This window comes from Toxotes jaculatrix, chromosome 11 (genome assembly GCF_017976425.1).
Source record: "Toxotes jaculatrix isolate fToxJac2 chromosome 11, fToxJac2.pri, whole genome shotgun sequence".
Taxonomy (NCBI): domain Eukaryota; kingdom Metazoa; phylum Chordata; class Actinopteri; family Toxotidae; genus Toxotes; species Toxotes jaculatrix.
In genome coordinates, this window is record NC_054404.1 from 17,429,481 (window position 1) to 17,449,064 (window position 19,584).

General features: G+C 45.3%; 2 protein-coding genes and 1 non-coding gene across 5 annotated transcripts in view; all 3 read right to left on the reverse strand.

The window, feature by feature from the left end:
- Window positions 1-14,870: 14,870 nt before the first annotated feature.
- On the reverse strand, window positions 14,871-16,817 carry tomm20a (translocase of outer mitochondrial membrane 20). Its single transcript, XM_041049184.1, has 5 exons — window positions 16,617-16,817; window positions 16,241-16,287; window positions 16,066-16,147; window positions 15,813-15,955; window positions 14,871-15,509 (listed from the first exon to the last, which is right to left on the reverse strand). The coding sequence occupies exons 1-5, from the start codon at window positions 16,738-16,740 to the stop codon at window positions 15,465-15,467; spliced, it is 441 nt and encodes a 146-aa protein (XP_040905118.1). The 5' UTR covers window positions 16,741-16,817; the 3' UTR covers window positions 14,871-15,464.
- On the reverse strand, window positions 15,623-15,757 carry LOC121190157. The gene has a single exon (XR_005894952.1). It is a non-coding gene; the product is annotated as a small nucleolar RNA SNORA14 (small nucleolar RNA).
- A 365-nt stretch (window positions 16,818-17,182) lies between the features above and the next one.
- Window positions 17,183-19,584, reverse strand: part of arid4b (AT-rich interaction domain 4B) — a 37,655-nt gene continuing 35,253 nt past the window's right edge. For 2 of the 3 annotated variants that reach the window (XM_041049182.1, XM_041049181.1), the window contains exon 24: window positions 17,183-19,581. In XM_041049182.1, the coding sequence (XP_040905116.1) occupies window positions 19,424-19,581 (158 nt within the window). In that variant the 3' untranslated portion in view covers window positions 17,183-19,423. The remainder of the gene's footprint in view (window positions 19,582-19,584) is intronic. The other variant, XM_041049183.1, reaches the window with a different exon arrangement.

A 19,584-nucleotide genomic window follows, 5' to 3' on the forward strand; every position in this document is an offset into this window, starting at 1 on the left:
GGAAAAAAAAAAAAAGGTCTCTCTGTTTGTAGCATGCCATGTGACTCATGGAGGCATTCAGCTTGTGATTCAGTTCCCTGCATTGTCAGCAGGCCGTGTGCAACGATAATGGTGATGATGTGTAAACTTTGGTGTGTCCAGCGGGGGCAGGAGGCCACAAAATTATGCCAATCAGAAACTATAATCACATTATAATATTCATTCTGTACCTGCAGTGGTTTTATATTTTCACACAAACATAAACATAAACTAGATTTCCTTTTAAAAAAAATCTTTATTTTTGTATCGAGTTTAACTGTTTTAGTGCGAATGAGATCATGGGGCATCTTGAAATATTAGCCTGCTGCTGTGAGTTTAGAAACCAAGCTCCTGCATTCATTTACACCTTTCAGCTGAATCAGTCGCAGAGGATGACTGCACCTCTAATTATACACTTCTGTTTCAAGCGTAATATGTGAGACTTCAGTTAAAGCGATTTAAATTAAGTCCCTGTTTTTATTTTTATCACCTTGCACAACTTACGTAGTTGTGAAGCATACGGTGAATAGGATGACTTCACTTCCTGTAATTCACCATTTTGTGTAAATACTATGCAAGTTCCCTTTTTGCATCTGCTTCTCTATTTGTGTATTTTTTTGCTCATGTCAATAAGATATGAAATATTTAAGAGACTCTCAATCAGCTGTTAGTTTATAGCCACTACTACCAAGAATTTATAAAACGATGACGACAGATTACATTCTTTCATCTCTGCTGATAACTGACCGTGGTGAGGCCTCTGCCCACTCTGCGTGTGAGGCACCGAGTTGTTGCATGCTTCTGAGAAGGCCATGACAGGGCAAAAGTACAGAGTGGAAATAATGAGTGACATATCAGCCCTGCTGCCCAAAGAGCTTTTAGAACAACACCCCTCCTCCCTTCCTCCCTTCCTCCCCCTGTCAACCTACTGTCCCCCATGCCTGGCTTTGAAGGTCAGATGAGAAACAAGAGAGAGCACCGCCACCGCCACCGCCACCTCCGACGGACTGGTTCAAACAGGCCCTGGGAGGAAGGGTGTGTGGGGCGTGGCCCACTGAGCATGCCCAGTGAGGAGGAATGCTGTGTGATGGCAACACAGTGGGCTCTCCCATCTGCTGATGCAGTGTGCACTTCTCGCCCCGGGCCCTTTTCCATCCAGTCTAGTGAGCAGCCAGATCAATTTACTGTGGAATGAACACAAAGTCAGCGGCTGACGCACACACACACACACACACACACACACAGTCACACATTTCTTCATGTACAGCAGCGGCGCAGAGCCCTGCACTGCAGCAGGCAGCCGCACAGACAAGCACGCATAGGAATTTACTCATGCATGCAGAAAAATAGTAAGACAGGGGTTGAATCAAAGGGCTGATATATTATTCAGGGAAACTCCCCTCTCTAGTCCAGCTGAAGTTTACAACTCCCCATCTTCTAACCTCGCTGCACGCAACACTTAAAAACACAAGCGCTGATATTCTGGTTGCTCCCCTCCATCCGAATTCCTGTAACATAGTGCTGACTCTGTCTGAGGTGCTTTCGCTTATCGTGAAGGCATTTTTAGGATGAAGGGCGCTGACTGACATTTTCATTGTTGAACCGCGTGACAGTTCGTCACCCTCGTTTCACTAAAAAGCCAAAACCTGAAACATCATTTCTGGGGGAAATGAGATCATCCGTCTCCAAACAGACACACGTACACATGCTAAGTGAGACCACATGTGCGTGTTTTCCCTCTTATGAATAATTGAGGAGCCCTGCCTTGTGTAGTTGGGCAGGAGCTGACTAGGCACCCAGGGTGGCACACTTAACTACTGTGACAAAACGGTGTAGCGTGAAAAGTGACATTTAAGGCACACTGATGCTGAGGCGTGTTGTCAGGCTGCTTAATCGTCTGCGTGCGACAATGCTGACGGACACACTCACACCACCGGCTCGAGTAAAATTTCCAAAATGCGAGTGAGAGCTCAAAAAATGTTAATTTCCTCGGCTGGATGCAAATCAAGGTGTGACGCAGTTCTATCTGCTCACTCTTACACTATATGAATAATTGAAACATATTGTGGTGGTGGTGGTTGGGTGTGGGGGGGGGGGGGGGTTCTAATGTGTTCTTTTATTTGCAGAGTCACGCCTGTGCTTTCTGATATGCTAATAAGTCTCCCCTTGAGTAATTGAGCTGTGCTTTAGAGAATCAGTCCAGGCCTAATGGCACATTGTCTGGAGGATGATCAAAAAGCAGCTGAGATGAGGATGAGATGTTTTCCAGTGATCCACAGATGACACTGATAATGAGGCACTTGAAGGAGTTTTCAGGCGTGACGGACACTGAGGCCGTTTCAGTCACGAACCCGCCAAGAAAGGCAATCGAATTTCATTTCCAGATTCGTCTCTCAACCCTCAATCAGATGCAGATTTTTTTTTTTTTTTTTTTTTTTTTTTACTGAGCGAGATGTCCTTTGCAGCTTTGTCCTTCATCTCCCTCCCTCTTTGACCCTCAACCTCAAACCATTACAGCCCACTCCAGACTGAGCACGGCAGCCTCTTTGCCACCCCACCCCTCCTCGTCCCTCGCTGCTTCTTGCTTGAGGGTGTCTAAATCAGGAACATCGGACGTACTCGCCACCTACTCATGTGTCTCTCTGCAACGCCCCGTGACCTCGATCCACCCTCTTACATTTGAATCTTCCTGTAATACTTTATAGCAATCCCATGTTCAAACACAACTCGTGACCACATGTACACACAAATAATGCCAACAAAAGACAGACAGCTGCAGTTCAAAGCTTAGCAACAGCTGTGTTCCATTGTCTAACCGGGAGCTGACTGACATTTGAAGCCGGCGATGGCTGCCTTTAAACGCTTCTATTCTTTCTCTTGCCTTCCCTCTTATTTGCTCCCTCCATCCGTCCCTCTTTGTCCTCCACCGCCAAACACTTCTCATTCCTGTGATGTTTTGGGTATCGCTGAGGTCTGCCTGGATACCGCAGTGTCTCAGATTCTCACACAGTAACCGGGGAAGCGCAGAATATGCTCCTTATTTGCCTCCCACAGAAGGCAGACACTCAATCCAACCTCTCCAGCGGAGATATACTTGGCAAGCTGTGTTTTGCATCTCCCCCCCACCACCACCACCACCAACACCACCACCACCTCTCCCTTCCCAGTGTGTGTATGTATGTGTCTTTCAAGCCCTTCATTTCCCAGAAAGGAGCCCAGGATTTATGAGTGCATGAGCTGCCGCGAGCGACATCTCCAGAGAAGGATGAGTGTTTCCTGCAAACAGTTGGGAGGGGAGGGGAAGGAGGCACTGCTCTGTGTGTATGTGTGTGTGTGGGTGGACAGCTCCCATAGAAACACTATCCAGTAACACTTGAAGAGCGTCATCAAGGGGAGGTGTGCTGTGTGTGTTTGGATGGAGGGGGCGTCTTTCTGAGAAAAAGCCCATGGGGCCTGCAGACCTGTGATTGACAGTTACCTCTGCTGATTACTGTCCCTCAGGGACAGACTCTCGACGACAGCTGCTGCTTCAAACTCACCCTGAACTGTTGCTAACTTCAGGTTCACTAAATATGTCCAAACCTGAGTTGTCAGCTTAAGCATAGTATCCAAATCCCTCTTTCCGTCCTTGTTTTTCGAGGAAGACTTGGTTGAAATCTGACACACGAGGACAACACGTTGCCTAAGAGTCCTGCTGAACTGATGCGTATTTGCAAAGAAACCGAGCCCGTCATCATCACTCTCTCTTTATCCTCCACCATCGGGTGTGAATGTGAGGAGTAACAGTGACTTCATGGTGAGTTGTGTAAGAGTGTGGGGCGAGGCTTGAAAACCAAGCCATGTGAGACAAACGAAAGTGCTGATGCGCCGAAAAGAGAGCCTGTGTTCCTGGAGGCATGCAGATACAAAAACCCCCGGCAGAAGTCAGATGTCAGAGAGGACAGACAGGGTCCGGACACACTGGAGCTGTGTGGACAGTGTGTGGTAACGGGCCAGATATGGAGGGGGGCGTTAGGTTTAGAGGGGGGGGGGGGTCTATTCCAGTGGAGAGAGAAAGGTCACAGTGTAAGCTGATAAAGGCAGGAGGCAGAGCTTGGGGCTGCTTCCAGGCCAGCTAGTCAGCTGACGCCTGCAGCTGTGTTTGGAACATCAATATGAGCCTTGTTCAGCCCCCCCCCCCCCCCCCCCCCCTTCCCTCGAAAAATCTCTTTCTCCCTCCCTCTCCTGCTCGCTCGGCATCCCCTCTCACCCCTCCTCCTCCTCCTCCTCTCTCCTCATGCTGTTTCCTTTTTTTTTTTTTTTTTTCCAGCTCTGATTTATGAAAGTAGGGCATGTGCCCATAACTGCTGCATCAAGGCACATGGCTGAGCCTCCAGAGGCACTAAGGCTCTGTTTACATCAGCCCAGACAACTGCACCGCATTGCACAATCGCCACAGGCAAGCTCTGTTATATAAAGCGTGGGGCCACGTTGGCTGCTTTGTTTTTGTTTTTCTGGTTCGCCCTGTCTCCACCTGTAATTCCCGAACTGCACAAATCAGGAAGGACACAGTGTCCTCTGATCTTCTGACATGTCACTTAACGCACCCATTAGCCGAGGACTGAATGTGTCAGTCATGCATCAAGTGTCGAATTTCACATTTCCCAGGCTGATGTGGTGGAAAATTCATCAAGCCTATTTGAAGCAAGCGGCTAGGGAACTGTTCCAGGAGCTTCAATGGCTGTTTTGTTTAGCCGGGTTTGTTGTTTTCAGCTATTTCACTCACTCTTGTGCAGGATTTCGGGGGGCTTTGTGGCAGAGGTTTATTGTTGAGAAGTACTGGAGCATGAGAATATTACAACAAAGAGAGCGACAAATGCTGCGATTTCAGCAGCGAGTGTGAGTCTGAGAGCATGCGTGTTTGTTTGGGAGATGACAATTAGTCCCAAATGAAGCACCGAGGCTCTTCATGATCAGTTTCCATGACAACAAATCAGACTGCTCAGCCAGTGGAAGACAGAAAAATGTGCTCTTAATGAGCACGAACAAAATAATTTGAGCCGGGAGCCTGAGACATTACTGATGTGACAGTAAAACTGCATAATCATGCTGTGAGTACGAGGAAGGAGCAGATTTAAGGCTGGGTCAAGATGATTCATGAGAGTAGATGGATAGTAAGAACACGCCGTCATCCTTTTGTTTTAATCATCTGACACACAGATGGGGTTTCGTGGGTGTAACCTGTCTTTGAAACAATCCTCACGGCGGCTGAAAAACACGGCCAGCTGCTGTTATCACAAACCATTAACCATTCACATGACTTAATGGATTACAGGCCATATTTCCACAGCACACAACCATGAAACTCAGTGAGTGAGTTCAGTGTAACCTTCCCTGTCTGTCTGTGTGTATGCTAAACCAGTGCTGACTCAACAACAGGCTGCAGCTCCATGCCTGAGTCTCCTGGACTGCAAAGGACGAGCGATCGTTTACAGCTAAGGGCTTTGGAGCTGGACTGTTTCCGATATTTCTGCCTGCTTGTGAGTCACTGCAGGCTACGTGCCCTCTGTGCAGTCATGTTAAAAGCAGGGTCAGTGCAGACAGGTGCAATACAACACATATGAAAGGAATCGGATGCTGTTTAGCATGGAGCACATCACTTATGTTGCTGGCATTGCTTAATTTGTCTGCGTGCCTTTTCCAAAGACTAGAGATGCTTTGCGATGCCCCTAAGTATTATTATTCTCTGGCAGGAAGGCACAGAGAGAGATGAAAAACATCTTATTTTTCATTCCAGAGCTCTAACCTAAATAAACAATTTTTTCCCCCTCTTTACTCTCAGAGATGTTTCCCCCCTCATGCTTCCAGTCTTTGTTGCTCGCTGCTGCTGTCTTTGTAGAAGTCCTCATATCCTCCTCGGCGATCCCTCCACCCACTCCCCCCCACCCCCCAACAATGCCCACGCTCCTCTCCTCCACTCTCATAACTCAGCTGTTACTTGGCAACACGGTCCCAGCTGGACCCAGCATCAGCCACGTTACCACGGCAACTGAACGCACACACGCAGACACGGTAAACATGTTGGTTTTTTAGAAGCCAGCGATACGTGCACAGTAAAACCCACATGTGTATTCATCTCCGACTCGGTGCTAAGACATCCATCAAAGCAGGAACGCCTCGATTAATCAACGAGGGGGTGATTGCCAATATAATCTCATGCACCTGCGGCATCTTTGCATGTGTGTGCATGGTAAAGAGAAAAAGCTGATTTGGAATTGTGTACCGTGATGTGATGTGGACTGCTGATTCTTCCACAGTAATTCGTCACTGGAGAATATCCATCTGGCCGCGTTAATCCACCTCTTAACATTTTCTGTTTTCACCTCCTTTATTAATCACATCCTGCCTCACCATACATTTAAAGCCAAGATCCACTCACAGCCTTGAGTGTATGGCTCTGGGAAACGAACCACTTCTCCATGCTCCGGGTAACAGTGCATCTGTCGTCATAGCAACCTGATCCATCATCTGCAGGGGGATCAATTGATTCATTATTGAGTGAGGCGCAGCCCCCTTCTCTGCTTCCAGTTCACGTCTACTTACTCTCCCTTCAAGCATCCATTATTGAAGTCTAAGCCTGCCCACTCACTGGGCTAAAGAACAGGGAGCTGTCAAGTCTCCCTCGTGGAAATATAATTCAGATTCTACATTCTCTCTGAAAAACAGCGTGTTTGTTGACCAGCGTGAAAGGCACCGGGCTGCGGCGTGCAGGCAGGTAGAACATGCAATTTGTACAAGATGTTCTCTTCATTGTCACACTTCTTAACACAATTAAAATCAGCTGGGATCACAATTTTCTGGGATAAATACAGATAGCTAACTTAGAATCACACAGAGGCCAGTCCCACATGTGTTAGGAATTGTAGAAGAGGTGGAGGAATGAGTATTGCAGGGCGTGAAGGTCTGTATTGTGCAGAATTAGCATCAGCTAAAAAAAAAAAAGGGAGGGATAAATGTAATGCGACACACATAGCCTGTTCAAAACACTGTTTTCTGGAGCAGGGCATCTATAGCTGCAGGGGAAGACACGGTTTGATGATATCCCCCCTTATGCCAGTCTGTCCTCCATCGTGTGGCTGCACACCTAAGTAGAGCCTGGAGGCACTGGCATGAGTGGGGAGCTCCAGTTTCTAAGAAGGAAAGCTGAGGGAAGGAAAAAGAGAAGACAAATGTATATTATTGGAAAATCTGTGCTAAATGGATGATGTCAGCTGCGGCACTTTGACATTTTAATGTCATCTCTCAGGGAATTACATCATTAGTCCTCTTTCCTGGCCTGGCTCAATGCTGGGAAACCTCCTAATGGATGTCAACAAGCCGTCCCTCTGGAAGAATGGAGCTGCGGGGGTGGAGAGGGTGCGGATGGTAGTGGTGGTGGTGGAGGGGTTGGTGTATGCTTTCACTGAGCCTTTCACTGACCTAAATGAGAGAGAGAGGCCTCACACTGAGCGTCATCTGGACTAAAAGCCTACAGTGCATTTCTCGCTACAAGATTAACTCAATCTGCGTTACCGTCCCTATCAGACAAAGTGCAATCATCTGCGAGCGCCGCTCTCCACCGGTCCCTTGCTGCCGACCCTAAATGACCTGACGTGTAAAGACCTCGCAGCGGAGTTGTTTGTTAATTATTTCATGCATTTATAATTACAGGAGAACATTAAGTTGGCAGCGGGCGACTCTCCACAATGATTATGCTTCTTTCAATTTGAAAAGCTGTCAGTGTTTCTGCCGCAACTGCCCAGAGATCAGATGCTGCATCCAATAATTGATTCATTAATCATCTACGAGTCCATTAAATTTAAATCAAGTTCAAGAATGCGGGCTTTCTGGGTGAAACTAAATGGTAAAGAACTTATCTGTCAGATTGACTCCCCTACCCTGTGAAATAATTTATGGAGAGAAACACCTCAAAGTAGATAAGGATATCAAAAAAGCCTTTTATATGCTAATGAGAGTAGTACTGCGGTTTGAAAACAAACATAACAAGTCGCTCATATTTTAGGCAGTAATATCAAATCATCACAGGAGCTACAAATAGACTCCAAACAAACATGGAGGGAGATCAAGGCTTTAGTTTAAAATAGGTCAGACAGAGGATATTTGATGTGGCTCAGTTGAATCTCTAAGCAAACTCTGGATCTGTTACTGTGAGCTGGCATGGCAAGATGGTGAAATAAATCAACAAAAATTAGTGCTGAGGACTAAAATGTAAAAAAAAAAGAAAAAAGAAAGGGGGAAAAAACTGTGAAATTGTGAGAACAGTCCGATTGATTTGCGTGTAAGGTGATCAAACAGAAAGAACGGAATAACAACTGGTTTCTTGCTCTCATCTTACATTGAGAGCGAATTGAGCTGCGTCGTGGATCAGCTCAGTCTTGAAGAGGATTTTCTGGCAGGGCTGAAGAATGGGAAAGAGTGGCGTGGCTCGGCAGCTTAAGTTCACCGAACAATTGCAAGGCCGACCGGTATTTCAAATGGATTGGGGGCAGAAGAAAATCATATTTCCAGATGGACAGAGAAAGAGCTTCAGCCGCAGCGTGAGAATCTGATGGTTGCGTATGGCGTGGCTCTATTCTCCGCAACATCCTCTTGAGGACTTTCATTTCAGAGTCAATACCCAACTCGCTGCTATTATCTCACTGACTGTGAGTCTGTAATCTCCCTCCCCAGTTCATTGAGAAAAGCAGATTTAATGTGACAAATCCAGGGCCCCAGATGACAAATAAGTCAGGAATTTGCTGTGATAAGTACCACTCACTTTATGGTTTCGACTGGAAATGGAGAGGGGGTGGGATATCTGTTTCACTCTATTTTCTGCATTCTGCTCTCCCTCATGTTGAGATGTGAATTAACATCAAAGCATGACCCAGAAAGACCCACAACTGGCCAGACTTGTGATCAGATGTTTTTCTTCCCCCGTGACAGCTTTTAACTTTCATGCAGAACATGGCTTTAATGTATCAAGGGGCCCCCCTCGCTTTTCATGCATCCTACAAAAGCAACCAGTGCTGTCTCTCATGTGAAGTTAGGAAGTTACTGTACTGTTTCTAAGCATGCACACACACACACACAGACATCCATATGCAGACTGAAGATGGTTACATAAACAACAAAAAATGTAAAATAGTTCTGCGTGCACAGCCTGTCATAAAAATAGTGTGCATGAATGAATAACATTAAACGAGTGGGGCAGATAAGCTACCCCCTTATGTGCTCGCCTCAGATTCAAATTTAGCTTTGCGTAGGGAATTGATGAGACACAGAGCTCAAAGCCAAAGTCTTCAAAGACCGTGGTTACACAAGATGCAAGGCGTCAAACCCACTTTGTAGTTCTCGGGTGAACGAGTGGGTTGTAGCTGCCGAGCTGCACAGGGTGATACGGCAACAGAGTTCTGCGAGCCAAAGAAAAGAAGATAAAATACAAAAGTTACACCAAGGTTACGTTACGTGTAAAGGAGAGCAAAAGTGATTTTTTTTTTTTTTTAATGATTGTAGTTGTGGGGGTTGGGGTTGCTCTATCATGTTTCAAGGTTGAGGTCCCCTTTATCGTTGCCATAAAACATAGCAGGTGTGGGAGAAAGAAAAGTGCTGGAACACCAAGGGAGAGCGAGAAGGTACCAACACAGAGAGATAAGGACAGAAATAAAGAGCTGATGGTATAATGGTGCAAGCCAACGGTTTCATCACACTTAAATTGAGGTGTGCTGAAAGGAGGGAAGCCTCAAAGGGATACTTTGACATTTTGGGAAATGCGATTATTTGCTGTCTTGATTGATGCCAGTCTCGTGCCTGTCCTCCTAATACAAAGCTACTGCCAGCAAAGCTGCACAAAGACTGCACATAGCTAGCCTGTCCAAAGCTAGCAGAATCCACCTACCAGGACCTGGGGTTAAAGTTGTGGATTTCGATGGGGAAGCAGACTTCAACAAAGCACGGGTCCAAACATAGTCCAGCACAGAACCCCTGCAAACTGTCATTTTCATGCTTCGGTTTTCAAAACAAAACAGTTAACAAACATGTTAAACCTGAGAGCTTAACCTTATGTTCAGAGGAAACACAAGGCGAACTTTAACGAGAGCACAACTGCATACAAAGTCAACGGGAAGACACAATTAGATGCAAATTTGCTGGGGGGCAACACAAACTGACGTGTCCTCAGAGGTTGCAAACTTGAGTGGAAATTATGTGTGTATGAATCAGCTTCATAAACACACTGACATGAAATGAAAAGGGGGGAGATTGGAGGGAAATAACAGAAAGAACTAGAGTTCAGTCAGAGGCTAAGCTGAAGGCAAACTGCCAAAAAGACATGGTTGCTGCGTGCATTGATAGCTAGTTTACAGCTAATGTCTATACACTTGGTACATTGACTGCTTGTTGAGCAAATAAACACAAATGATCAAGTGGTCAAATTTTCTCAAGACATGAGAGTGGTAACAATCTTCCCATCTAACTCTATGAAAATGAGCAAAATGTAGAAACTATTTGTGTAAGAACAATACTTTAGCCCAGATTACAGTGAGACAAGGTCTGGTCCTGTCCTTTAGCCTGAGGACTGGTTTCCACTTGGCTTTGCTCATCCCAAGAAACCGTTCAAATCCGTACTCCAGGCCTGTTGTAAAACAGCATTTCACATTACCACATTAGTATTAATATTGCATTATTAATGGCAATCTGCAGCAGGAAACTACTTGTCTTGGTAAAACTGTGTGAACAAAGCGGAAGTAGAGGATTGCTTCATTCTTGCAGAGGCTCCACATTCCCCAGAGCACCACGGCAGGGTTGTTGTAGCTCATACAGTTCCTCCTCTGCCACCCCCCGTCCCACCCCGCACACCCCCAACACCCCACCAGCCCCCAGTTTCCTGTGCAGCAGCATGGCCGCTCAACCCTTCCCCGCTCCAAGCTCGGTCAAGCTCCAGCTCCTTCTACCCCGCCGCTCCAAATACATTATTTACACTCTCCTCCCCTCCCCTCAGCTCAGCTCAAAAGAATCAGGGCAGAGGGAAATAACACCACTGTATAACACCCCACCTCAAGCCCCTCCACCCTCCCCCCGCACTGACACACACATTGCACACACAAGATGAACCCCCCCCCCCCTCCACCGCCACTACCACCACCCCACCTGCTCACTCTTTTCTCACTCTGCGGGATGAAAATACAGTGCAGGGCTGGGCTGCGACAATGGGAAACTCTGTGAGGCCCCAGCCTTCCCATTAATCCCCTCTGACATGCCTCCTGAGGGCAGGGATTTGCTACAAGTCAATGCAGGAGACCTACAGTATGCAAAACAAGCCTGTCTGACTCTCTCATGATTTTCAAAGCCACTGCACTGCACTGAGACAGGAAGGCAGATCAGAGAGAGAGAGAGAGAGAGAGAGAGGGGGAAAAAATAACTGTGCATGCAGTCTGCTTAGTTAACCCTTTCTTCGCCCTCCTGTTCACTTCCCTCTTCTAGTTTCACTCCTAGCCTAGACTGCACAGATAATGTTGATGACAGATGACAGGATGAGAACTGTTGCTGAGTGATATATTTTATCTCCCATGCAGCTCTGCTGCTATTATCCCCCCCACCCCCTCCAAAATATGAAAACCACCCAACGTAAACAGGAATTCACAGATCATGTGACGCACTTACTTCTCTCAGGCAGAGTAGTACTATTGAATTTCACCCTAATCAGGGATCTAGTGATGGGGAGATAGGTGGAGACTGGAGGCAGGGTGGGTGGGTGGGTGGGGGGGCAGGATGACAGAGTGAGGCAGTGTCAGGGTGGTTTGCGGGTGGGGGAGGTTTTGTCCACACCCTGCAGCTCAAACACACAGGGAATGTAAACAACAGGGCTGTGTAGCCTAGCAACAGGCTAGGCTACACATGAGGGAGGGAAGAAACCTGCATGGAGGAAGGGCAGCAATACAAGTTCAATTACCACAGAGAGAGCAGCAGAGAAATGGAAAAACAGACGACAGTAAGGCATTGCCCCACAGAGCATGAGAGAAATCCGCCAGGATGTGTAGCCTGCTTTAGATTCACGTGATTGGCTTCAGTGCTGCCTCCCCTCCCGCTTCACCGCCGCCCCTTCTCTCTTTTTTTTTTTCCACCCATCCTCAGACCCTTTGAGATGGAAAAATGGGTCATCTGTGTGGAAGTTAATACTCTGAGCACGTACAGTGCTGCATTATTTTTAGGACGTGCTTTGGAAATTTTTCTTCTTTCCCTCACTGGTGAATGACACAGAGAAGGCGCAGGGTAATTAATACACTGTGTTGCTGCTGTGCACACAAGTGGCAGTGAAGGGGAGAGCAGCAGTCTTTATTAAAGCTGCTGGCACAGCCTGGACATGTCTCATATTTCTCCCCAGCCTGCCCCCTCCATGACAACGTACAGTAGGCTGCAGACTCTGGTACCACAGCCATGACATCAGCAACAGGGCACAGACAGTGTGACTCTGAGCATCATCAGGCGGCGGGAAAACATGTTCTAAAAACACAGACGCCAGAGGACTCGCGGCCTCTGTCGACGCCTCCATCTGACAGTCAGTGATCAGACAGCAAATGCCTCCCTGTGAGGTAACTGCTCAGAGGTAACACTCAGAGGATCTCAAATGCAGACCGGTGCAGCAGAGAGCCTGCTGCTTTGCAGGGCTATGTGAAGCTACCATAGCAACCACATACAACAGAGTTATTTCTGGCCGCCTTAAACTCCCGAACACAGCTGCTCGTACATAACCAGACACCTCCACCGGTCAGATACAATCTGTGTGTGTATGGCACTCCGTTTACAGCTTTGACATTCACAACTCCCAAAACTGGAATAACACAGACGGCAATTAATGCTGTGGATCATTTGTTGACAAGGTTTCCAGTAATGAGTTGTGAGGCTCGACTGATAATAATATTCCCAATACAACATTTGACATATGATCAGAATCTGTGTAAACAAACTGCAATGGCAGTCAGACTGGTTTGGTCCTAACTGGTTAGAGCCCCCACTACATCCTTATCCTCAGATTTTAATGTTGCCTTCAATTTCCTCCACCTGTAATGAGTGAACAGGGTGGATCTGTCATCACGAGCACATTAGAAAAAAAGGATTACAAACTGTTAAAAAAAAAAAAAAAAAAAAAAAACCACATGGTCTCTGTGCTGCAGGCATAGCCATTGTTATTGCTGTCAACTGGAGCTGTTATGCTCTCAGCTCTCCCCATTCAGTTGTCCTTCAGTGGAAGACCATACAAGTCTGCAGAGGGGGGTGGGCACTGCTGCCTGGAGCAACAGTGCCCCCTACTGCACAAGAGGAAGGAGTTTCTTTATTTCCCCTCTTTCTTCCCCTGCCCGCTTCATCAGATATGAAGAGCTGACTCATAATCCATTCATACAGACTCAAATAAAACAGGAATGCACTTAAATGACTGACGTTGAGTCGAGAGATACAGAACAAGCACTTAATTGACATTTACATTAACGTTCAACTGAGCTTTGAGAGACAGAGAACAGGCTCTTTCTTAGATTAAAAACAAAAGATTTGCTGTGTCATGCTAATATCAAATATGTCACGGCCCTATGTCAAAGTCTGTTTCACTTTCTTTACTTTATGATGGCAGAGCAGGCGGCACTGATCTGGTATCCTTCACTGACCCCTCAGCTGTCTCCAGTCTGCAGGGGACGGAGTGCGTGTCCAGCAGCTGCGTGTTTATTTACAGGAGAAGCAGGCCAGTGGTACGCTCTGTGGAGGGGTCTGAACCTGTTCCTACCCCCAGTGCCAGCAGCAGACCACAGCTCCAGCCTGACCTCCAACACAGTCTGTTATTTTTCTCCTCTGCTTCCCCAAAGGAGAGATTAACAACGAGCCACTTCTTCTGCACGCACACGCACAAACACACACACACACACACACACACACACTTGGGGCCAGACATCTCTGCAGACCTCTTGACAGGCTTCTCCTTTTCCACCAAATGGCAAAATAGCAGGAGTGCTGAAGAAAAGACTTCACAGTGAACGCATGAGTTCATGGAAAATGGAACACTGTCTACCATTTAGTCTTCACTCAACATTTCTGGGCCGCTGTTCAATTTTAATTTTTCATTCCTAATGTAGAAAAACTATTTTTCCCCTGCTCTCGCTTCCTGGCAACCTCAGGGCCCGGGCAGCTCTGGCCAGAGCCCTTAGAAAAACAGCTGCAGACAGGGATAAAAATAATTACAGCTCTATTTGTCTTCCAAGAGACACACTTTCAACCAGACCTACTCCCTTCCCCTACGAGCTGCTCCACTTTCACTCTCCTGCAAACACAATAAAGCCATTCACAATAAAGACACTGTGGCTCAACGCACACACACATGCTTATATGTTCCAACTCCCTGGTTGAAAACAGAAATACCATACTCTCAGCTCAGGCAATTCAACCTTGCCCTGGCCAGGTCTGTATTTTATTAACCAGTGGCAAGGATTCATTAACATGTTGAAGGTCAAGACTCAAGGTTTTTTTTTTCTCCAACTTATTTAACATACATTTACAGGTTCTAGCACTAAAGTCTAATGAGATTGGTTTACACTCACTTCCTCCATGTTCTTTAACATCTTTCTAGTGTACACCCTTTTTTTCCTATGGCATTATTTAAAAACAAAAAAGTCTTGAGCATTATTTATCCTTGAATTACACACAGAACACTTTCCATTCAGCAAAATGACTCTCCAGCTCCCCAAGCAGATAAAAACTGCCTACACTCCATATTTCAAAACTGTAAATGCTTCAGTTTTTCCTGTGCATTGCTACTGCCATCTACTGGCCAATGGAAACTCAGAACCTCGAAGGGTGTTTTCATGTTTTATTGTAGAATTTTTAAAACACAAAAATATGTCCAGATATGAAAGACTGGGATATAAAAATAACATTTAACCGCCACTGCAAGAAGAATTTCCGAAAATCTAATATGATAGTATTCCACTGGAGAGGGTTCGGTTTAGTGTAGACACCTTTACACACATTTCACATGTAAGTCAACAGTGCAGCAACATGTAACAAATCATCTGCATATCTTGATTTTTATTTTGTACATACCATCATCACGCCCCACCCACAACCCTCCCCCACCCACCCACCCACCCCCCCCCCAAAGACAACATACAATGATTTTTAAATAGAAGGCAAGAAAACATGAAACCCGGTGGGAAACAAGAAAGATGGAATGTGTTTAGCATTTCCCAGAAACGTAACCTTGGCAAAGTTCTTTAACCACAGAGTGCTACGACAGAGGGGGATTGCCGACATCTGATGTCCAAAGATCAAACTCTGTGATAATCAGGCTCACAACTCGCACATAACCACAGTCACACACACCAAACAGTGCACAAATATCAGTGTCTGAAATCCCTTTACGGAACAGTAAAAGCATTCACTCACATTCATTCTACGTCATCTTCTGTTAAAGACTGAGAGCTGATGATCCGCTGAAAAACAGGAAAAAAAACTAAGACATTTTGCCAAAAAAAAGCAAATGGCAACAATTACAGAAGAGCAAAACTTCACAAGTCACTTTCTCAAATGACACAGGAAATTATATTTCTGTCTTAGAGGTGAAATAACCAAGAGCTACTGACACATGACTCTCAGCTTTGGATAATTCTAAGATTGATCTTGCACCCTTTCTTGTCCCAGAGACCACAAATGGCAACTGGGGGGTTTACTAAGGATGCTCCGCCACCAAACCATCACAGTGTAATGTTAGCTGGAGATGCAGGATATACCCTCACCTGGCTGATGCTGGGCAGTTTGGTGAGAAGCATTTGGAAGACTGGAGGCGGCAGCGTCTGCTGGAGCACCTGGAGCAGCTGCTGAGGCTGACCGCACACTGCAATCGCATTGGTCAGGTGGTCCACACCTTTCTCAAATTCACCTTGGTTAAAAAATTAAAAAAAAAAAAACGAGAAAAAACTTTAAACTTTAAACGAGAAATGTGGTTTGGGAATCATTAGAAGAACTTCAAGTTGGTCACGTGGGTCTAACCTTGTGATAGGAGCTCCTCGCCAAGTTGAATTTCCTCCAGGAAGAATTTCTGAACAGCTTCTGCATCCTTCAAGTCAGGCAGCTTCAAAGTCAACAGACAGCGTGACACATGCACATTTAGGCCTCAGCGAGAAACAAAAATCAGCTGAAATGAACGGTTTACCATTGGACATACCTTTGCCAGTCCAGACGTTGCACTCGAAGCCGTTTGCTTTCGTCTACCTGTGTGGAGAGAAAAAGGCGATTTTAAATGAGTTGGTATGTTTAGTTTGCTGTTGAGCAACACGACGAACACATGGTTAAAAGTTGAGCTGTTAGCTAAAGCATGCTACATCCACGACTTAGTTATCCTGCGACATAGCTTAAGGAAATTAAGTTACAGTACATATTAATACGCTGTGAATACTTAAAAATAATTATTCAATATAGTTTTCTGATGCAGGGTCCTTGATCTATGTTTGCCACATGGATGAAGCTAACTTGCTCCCGCTGCTGTGACTGGACTACGGAGCTAACACTTCCCCATGCTTCCTCCAGCTCAAGACACTTACGTTCACGTAGCTTTTCCTTGAAGCGAGGGTCACTCCGCCGCTTTCTGTCAAAGTAAACACAGTAAGCGATAAAAAGGACTCCGCACACCCCGGCAACAACCGCGCTCGTCCTACCGCTCATCATATCTGAATACTATTCATGGAGCACAGCACGCAGCAGAGCAGCTAGCTGACTAGCAGCTAGCACGCTGCTAAGGAACTACGTAAGTCATGACGCAGAACGTAATGTGGACGTTAAAAGCTCGAGTAACCATTGACAGCCATGTATGCTGAGAGAGCAGAGTCAACAGGATTTACAGAGCCCCAGTTGTACAATTTTGCCCCAGGGCAACTTATTCAGGGCATGCTTTAAGTTAAAAAAAAAAAAAAAAAAACAAAAAAAACTTCAAGCTCTGAATTTGAAAATGTACAGTACAAAAGTATCACCACCAAAATGCACTTACAGTTTAAAAAGAGAAAGTTATCCTGCTGAATGCTTTTGTCTGCATTTGTCAAATAAATGTAGTGGAGTCAAAGTACAATATTTTCCTGCTGTAAAAAGGTGTTTTAAAAAATCCCGGTGAAATGGAGTAGAAATATTTAAGTAAAGTACAAATACCTCAAAATTATACTCAAACATGCAAAAGTTACTTTCCCCCACTGATGGCAGCAGACACACTAAGTACTTCACAAACTATGGCATTTATTTCAAACAGAGGCTTCTGCTTTGCTTACATTTTTACAATAAATTACACAATGACCATCATCAGATGAGCCTAATAAATACTATTGAGCATTTTTCAATAAGCTCCATTACTTTCTCTTTATCTATTGATCCAGACCATTTTCCATATACAGGTTCATAGAGCTTTAGCTTCAGGCCATGTACAGTCCAGAAAATAGTTCAGCCGCATCCAAAACCACCATTCTCCTTTTCTAAGCACAAGCTACAGAAAAACAAAACAGAATATGAACTAAAGCAAAACATGAAATAAAAAAAAAAGAGGAAGAGAGAAAAAAAAAAGACTATTGAAACTGATGAAAGAGGCAGAACAGAACAACATAAACAAACTCATAAATCTGTTCCTACAAGAGAAAAGAACAAGGACAAAGGGGGAGAACAAACATGCTGTAACCCTCAGTATTTACACTCAAACTACAGTTAAAACCGTAAAACTGTCTGTACAGAAAAGTACATGTTATTAACAGTGCAAGATATTAAATAGCTTGACTCAAAACACTTCTCAATATACAAATGTATAACAAAAGCATACAATTACATACAAGTGCCAAACAAAACGCAACTTCAGGTTATCATACAGTAGGGGGTCTATACAAAGGAAACACTGGAGATGTCTTCAGAAATGTATACACATACGTCACTTTATGATATAAATGCACATTTACAATATCTTTACCTTTAATCTGGTCATAGTACAGGAAACAGAACCTAACATTTTTGGTAGGGGTGAGTATGAGAAGAAGCTGGCATGTCATTACTGATCATGAGTAAGATTAGAAAGAGATGCGTCACTTTACTAAGCAAAAATATGCTTAATTCAATAACTTCATGTTGCGAGAAACACAGCAAATGTGGAATTCAGCCTCGTTTGCGTGTTCTGCAGTACTGAAAACGTGCTGTAAATACCTCCTATGGCGGCCTTCAGGTTTACTTGATCCAGTTGCAGGTGTGCACCATCAAATCTTCTGTGAAGACGACGGGGACTGAAGGGGAGGGATTATATGGGTGATGAGAACATAATAAAATAAAGCAGATGGGCTTTTAAAAACGCTGATGAACTGAAGTCATGTAACCAACTCCATCATTGCACATTTTACACTGCCAGACTCAATAGTTGTACCCAAGCTGTATGAGTATTCAGTAGTAGATTACAGGTGATCCAGTATAGGAGTTCTGCTTTTACAATTCTTTAATGTTACCATAAGCTGATAAAAACCATCATTATCTGTCAGACTCAGCCCTTCACTGCCTGCTCACTCGCACAGTATTCTTCAGTCTTTTGTAAGGGACATATTATTCCAGCTTGACCCTCTGATTTGAGAGGAGGATCAGGGGAAAAAAAAGTGCTGTCCTTTCTCAAAGTGCCCCACGGAACAGAACAAAAAGGCACTACAGTATCATTCCATATTCATCCACTGAGGCTGTCAGTGGACCTATGATGGTCTGAAAGCCTCTCTATCTACACCTACTCAATGGACACGTGTACAGGACCACGAGCCTGTGCATGAGAGGAGCCTCGTCAGCCGCTTGAGGTTTAACCACACGAAGGCCTTTTTAATGAGGGTGGACAGAGAAAACGTGACAAAGTTACAGTTCGTACACCCTTAATGCCAATGTGGCAGTGTTTCTCTGAATTCCCCATAATAATAACATGGCAAGCACGGGCCGGACCATGCTGAGCTATGAGGACAGAGCACAGAGGGCTCTTCACTGGAAATCATCCCTTACCAGTACAACTTTATCAAATGGAAACAATTATTGCTTGCAAAAACAATTCTTATAAATGTTCAATTAATGAGAGCGCAAAAGACAATTTTGTATATTTTTTTTGACAAATTTCATCCCCCTACACAATCTTCATAAAAGTGCACTTAAGTGCCATTAGCTTGCCAAGGAAACAGTTGTCAATAGAAAATAGTGCTTGTTTCTTGTGGTTTTTTTTTTTTTTGTCTCTGGTCTGGTTTTTGTGCCCCAGTAGTTACAGTATGTAGGTTGAGTTGTCCTTCCTGTTGGAAGGGAATGGGGGCCGTGACCCCAGGGTGCTGGTTAAGTGCTTGGTGCGGTGGCTCCTTGCTGGTTCGTCCTGTCACCTGCACTCCACTGATACCCCAGAGTTCTGAGAAGAGGAGGATGAGGATGACACCGGAGGGTCAGCCAGTGTCAGCATGACTGCCGCAGTCAGTGAGCTGGAGGACGGTGAGGAGGAGGAGGAGGAGGACGATGAAGAGGAAGCAGCCACCGTGTCTG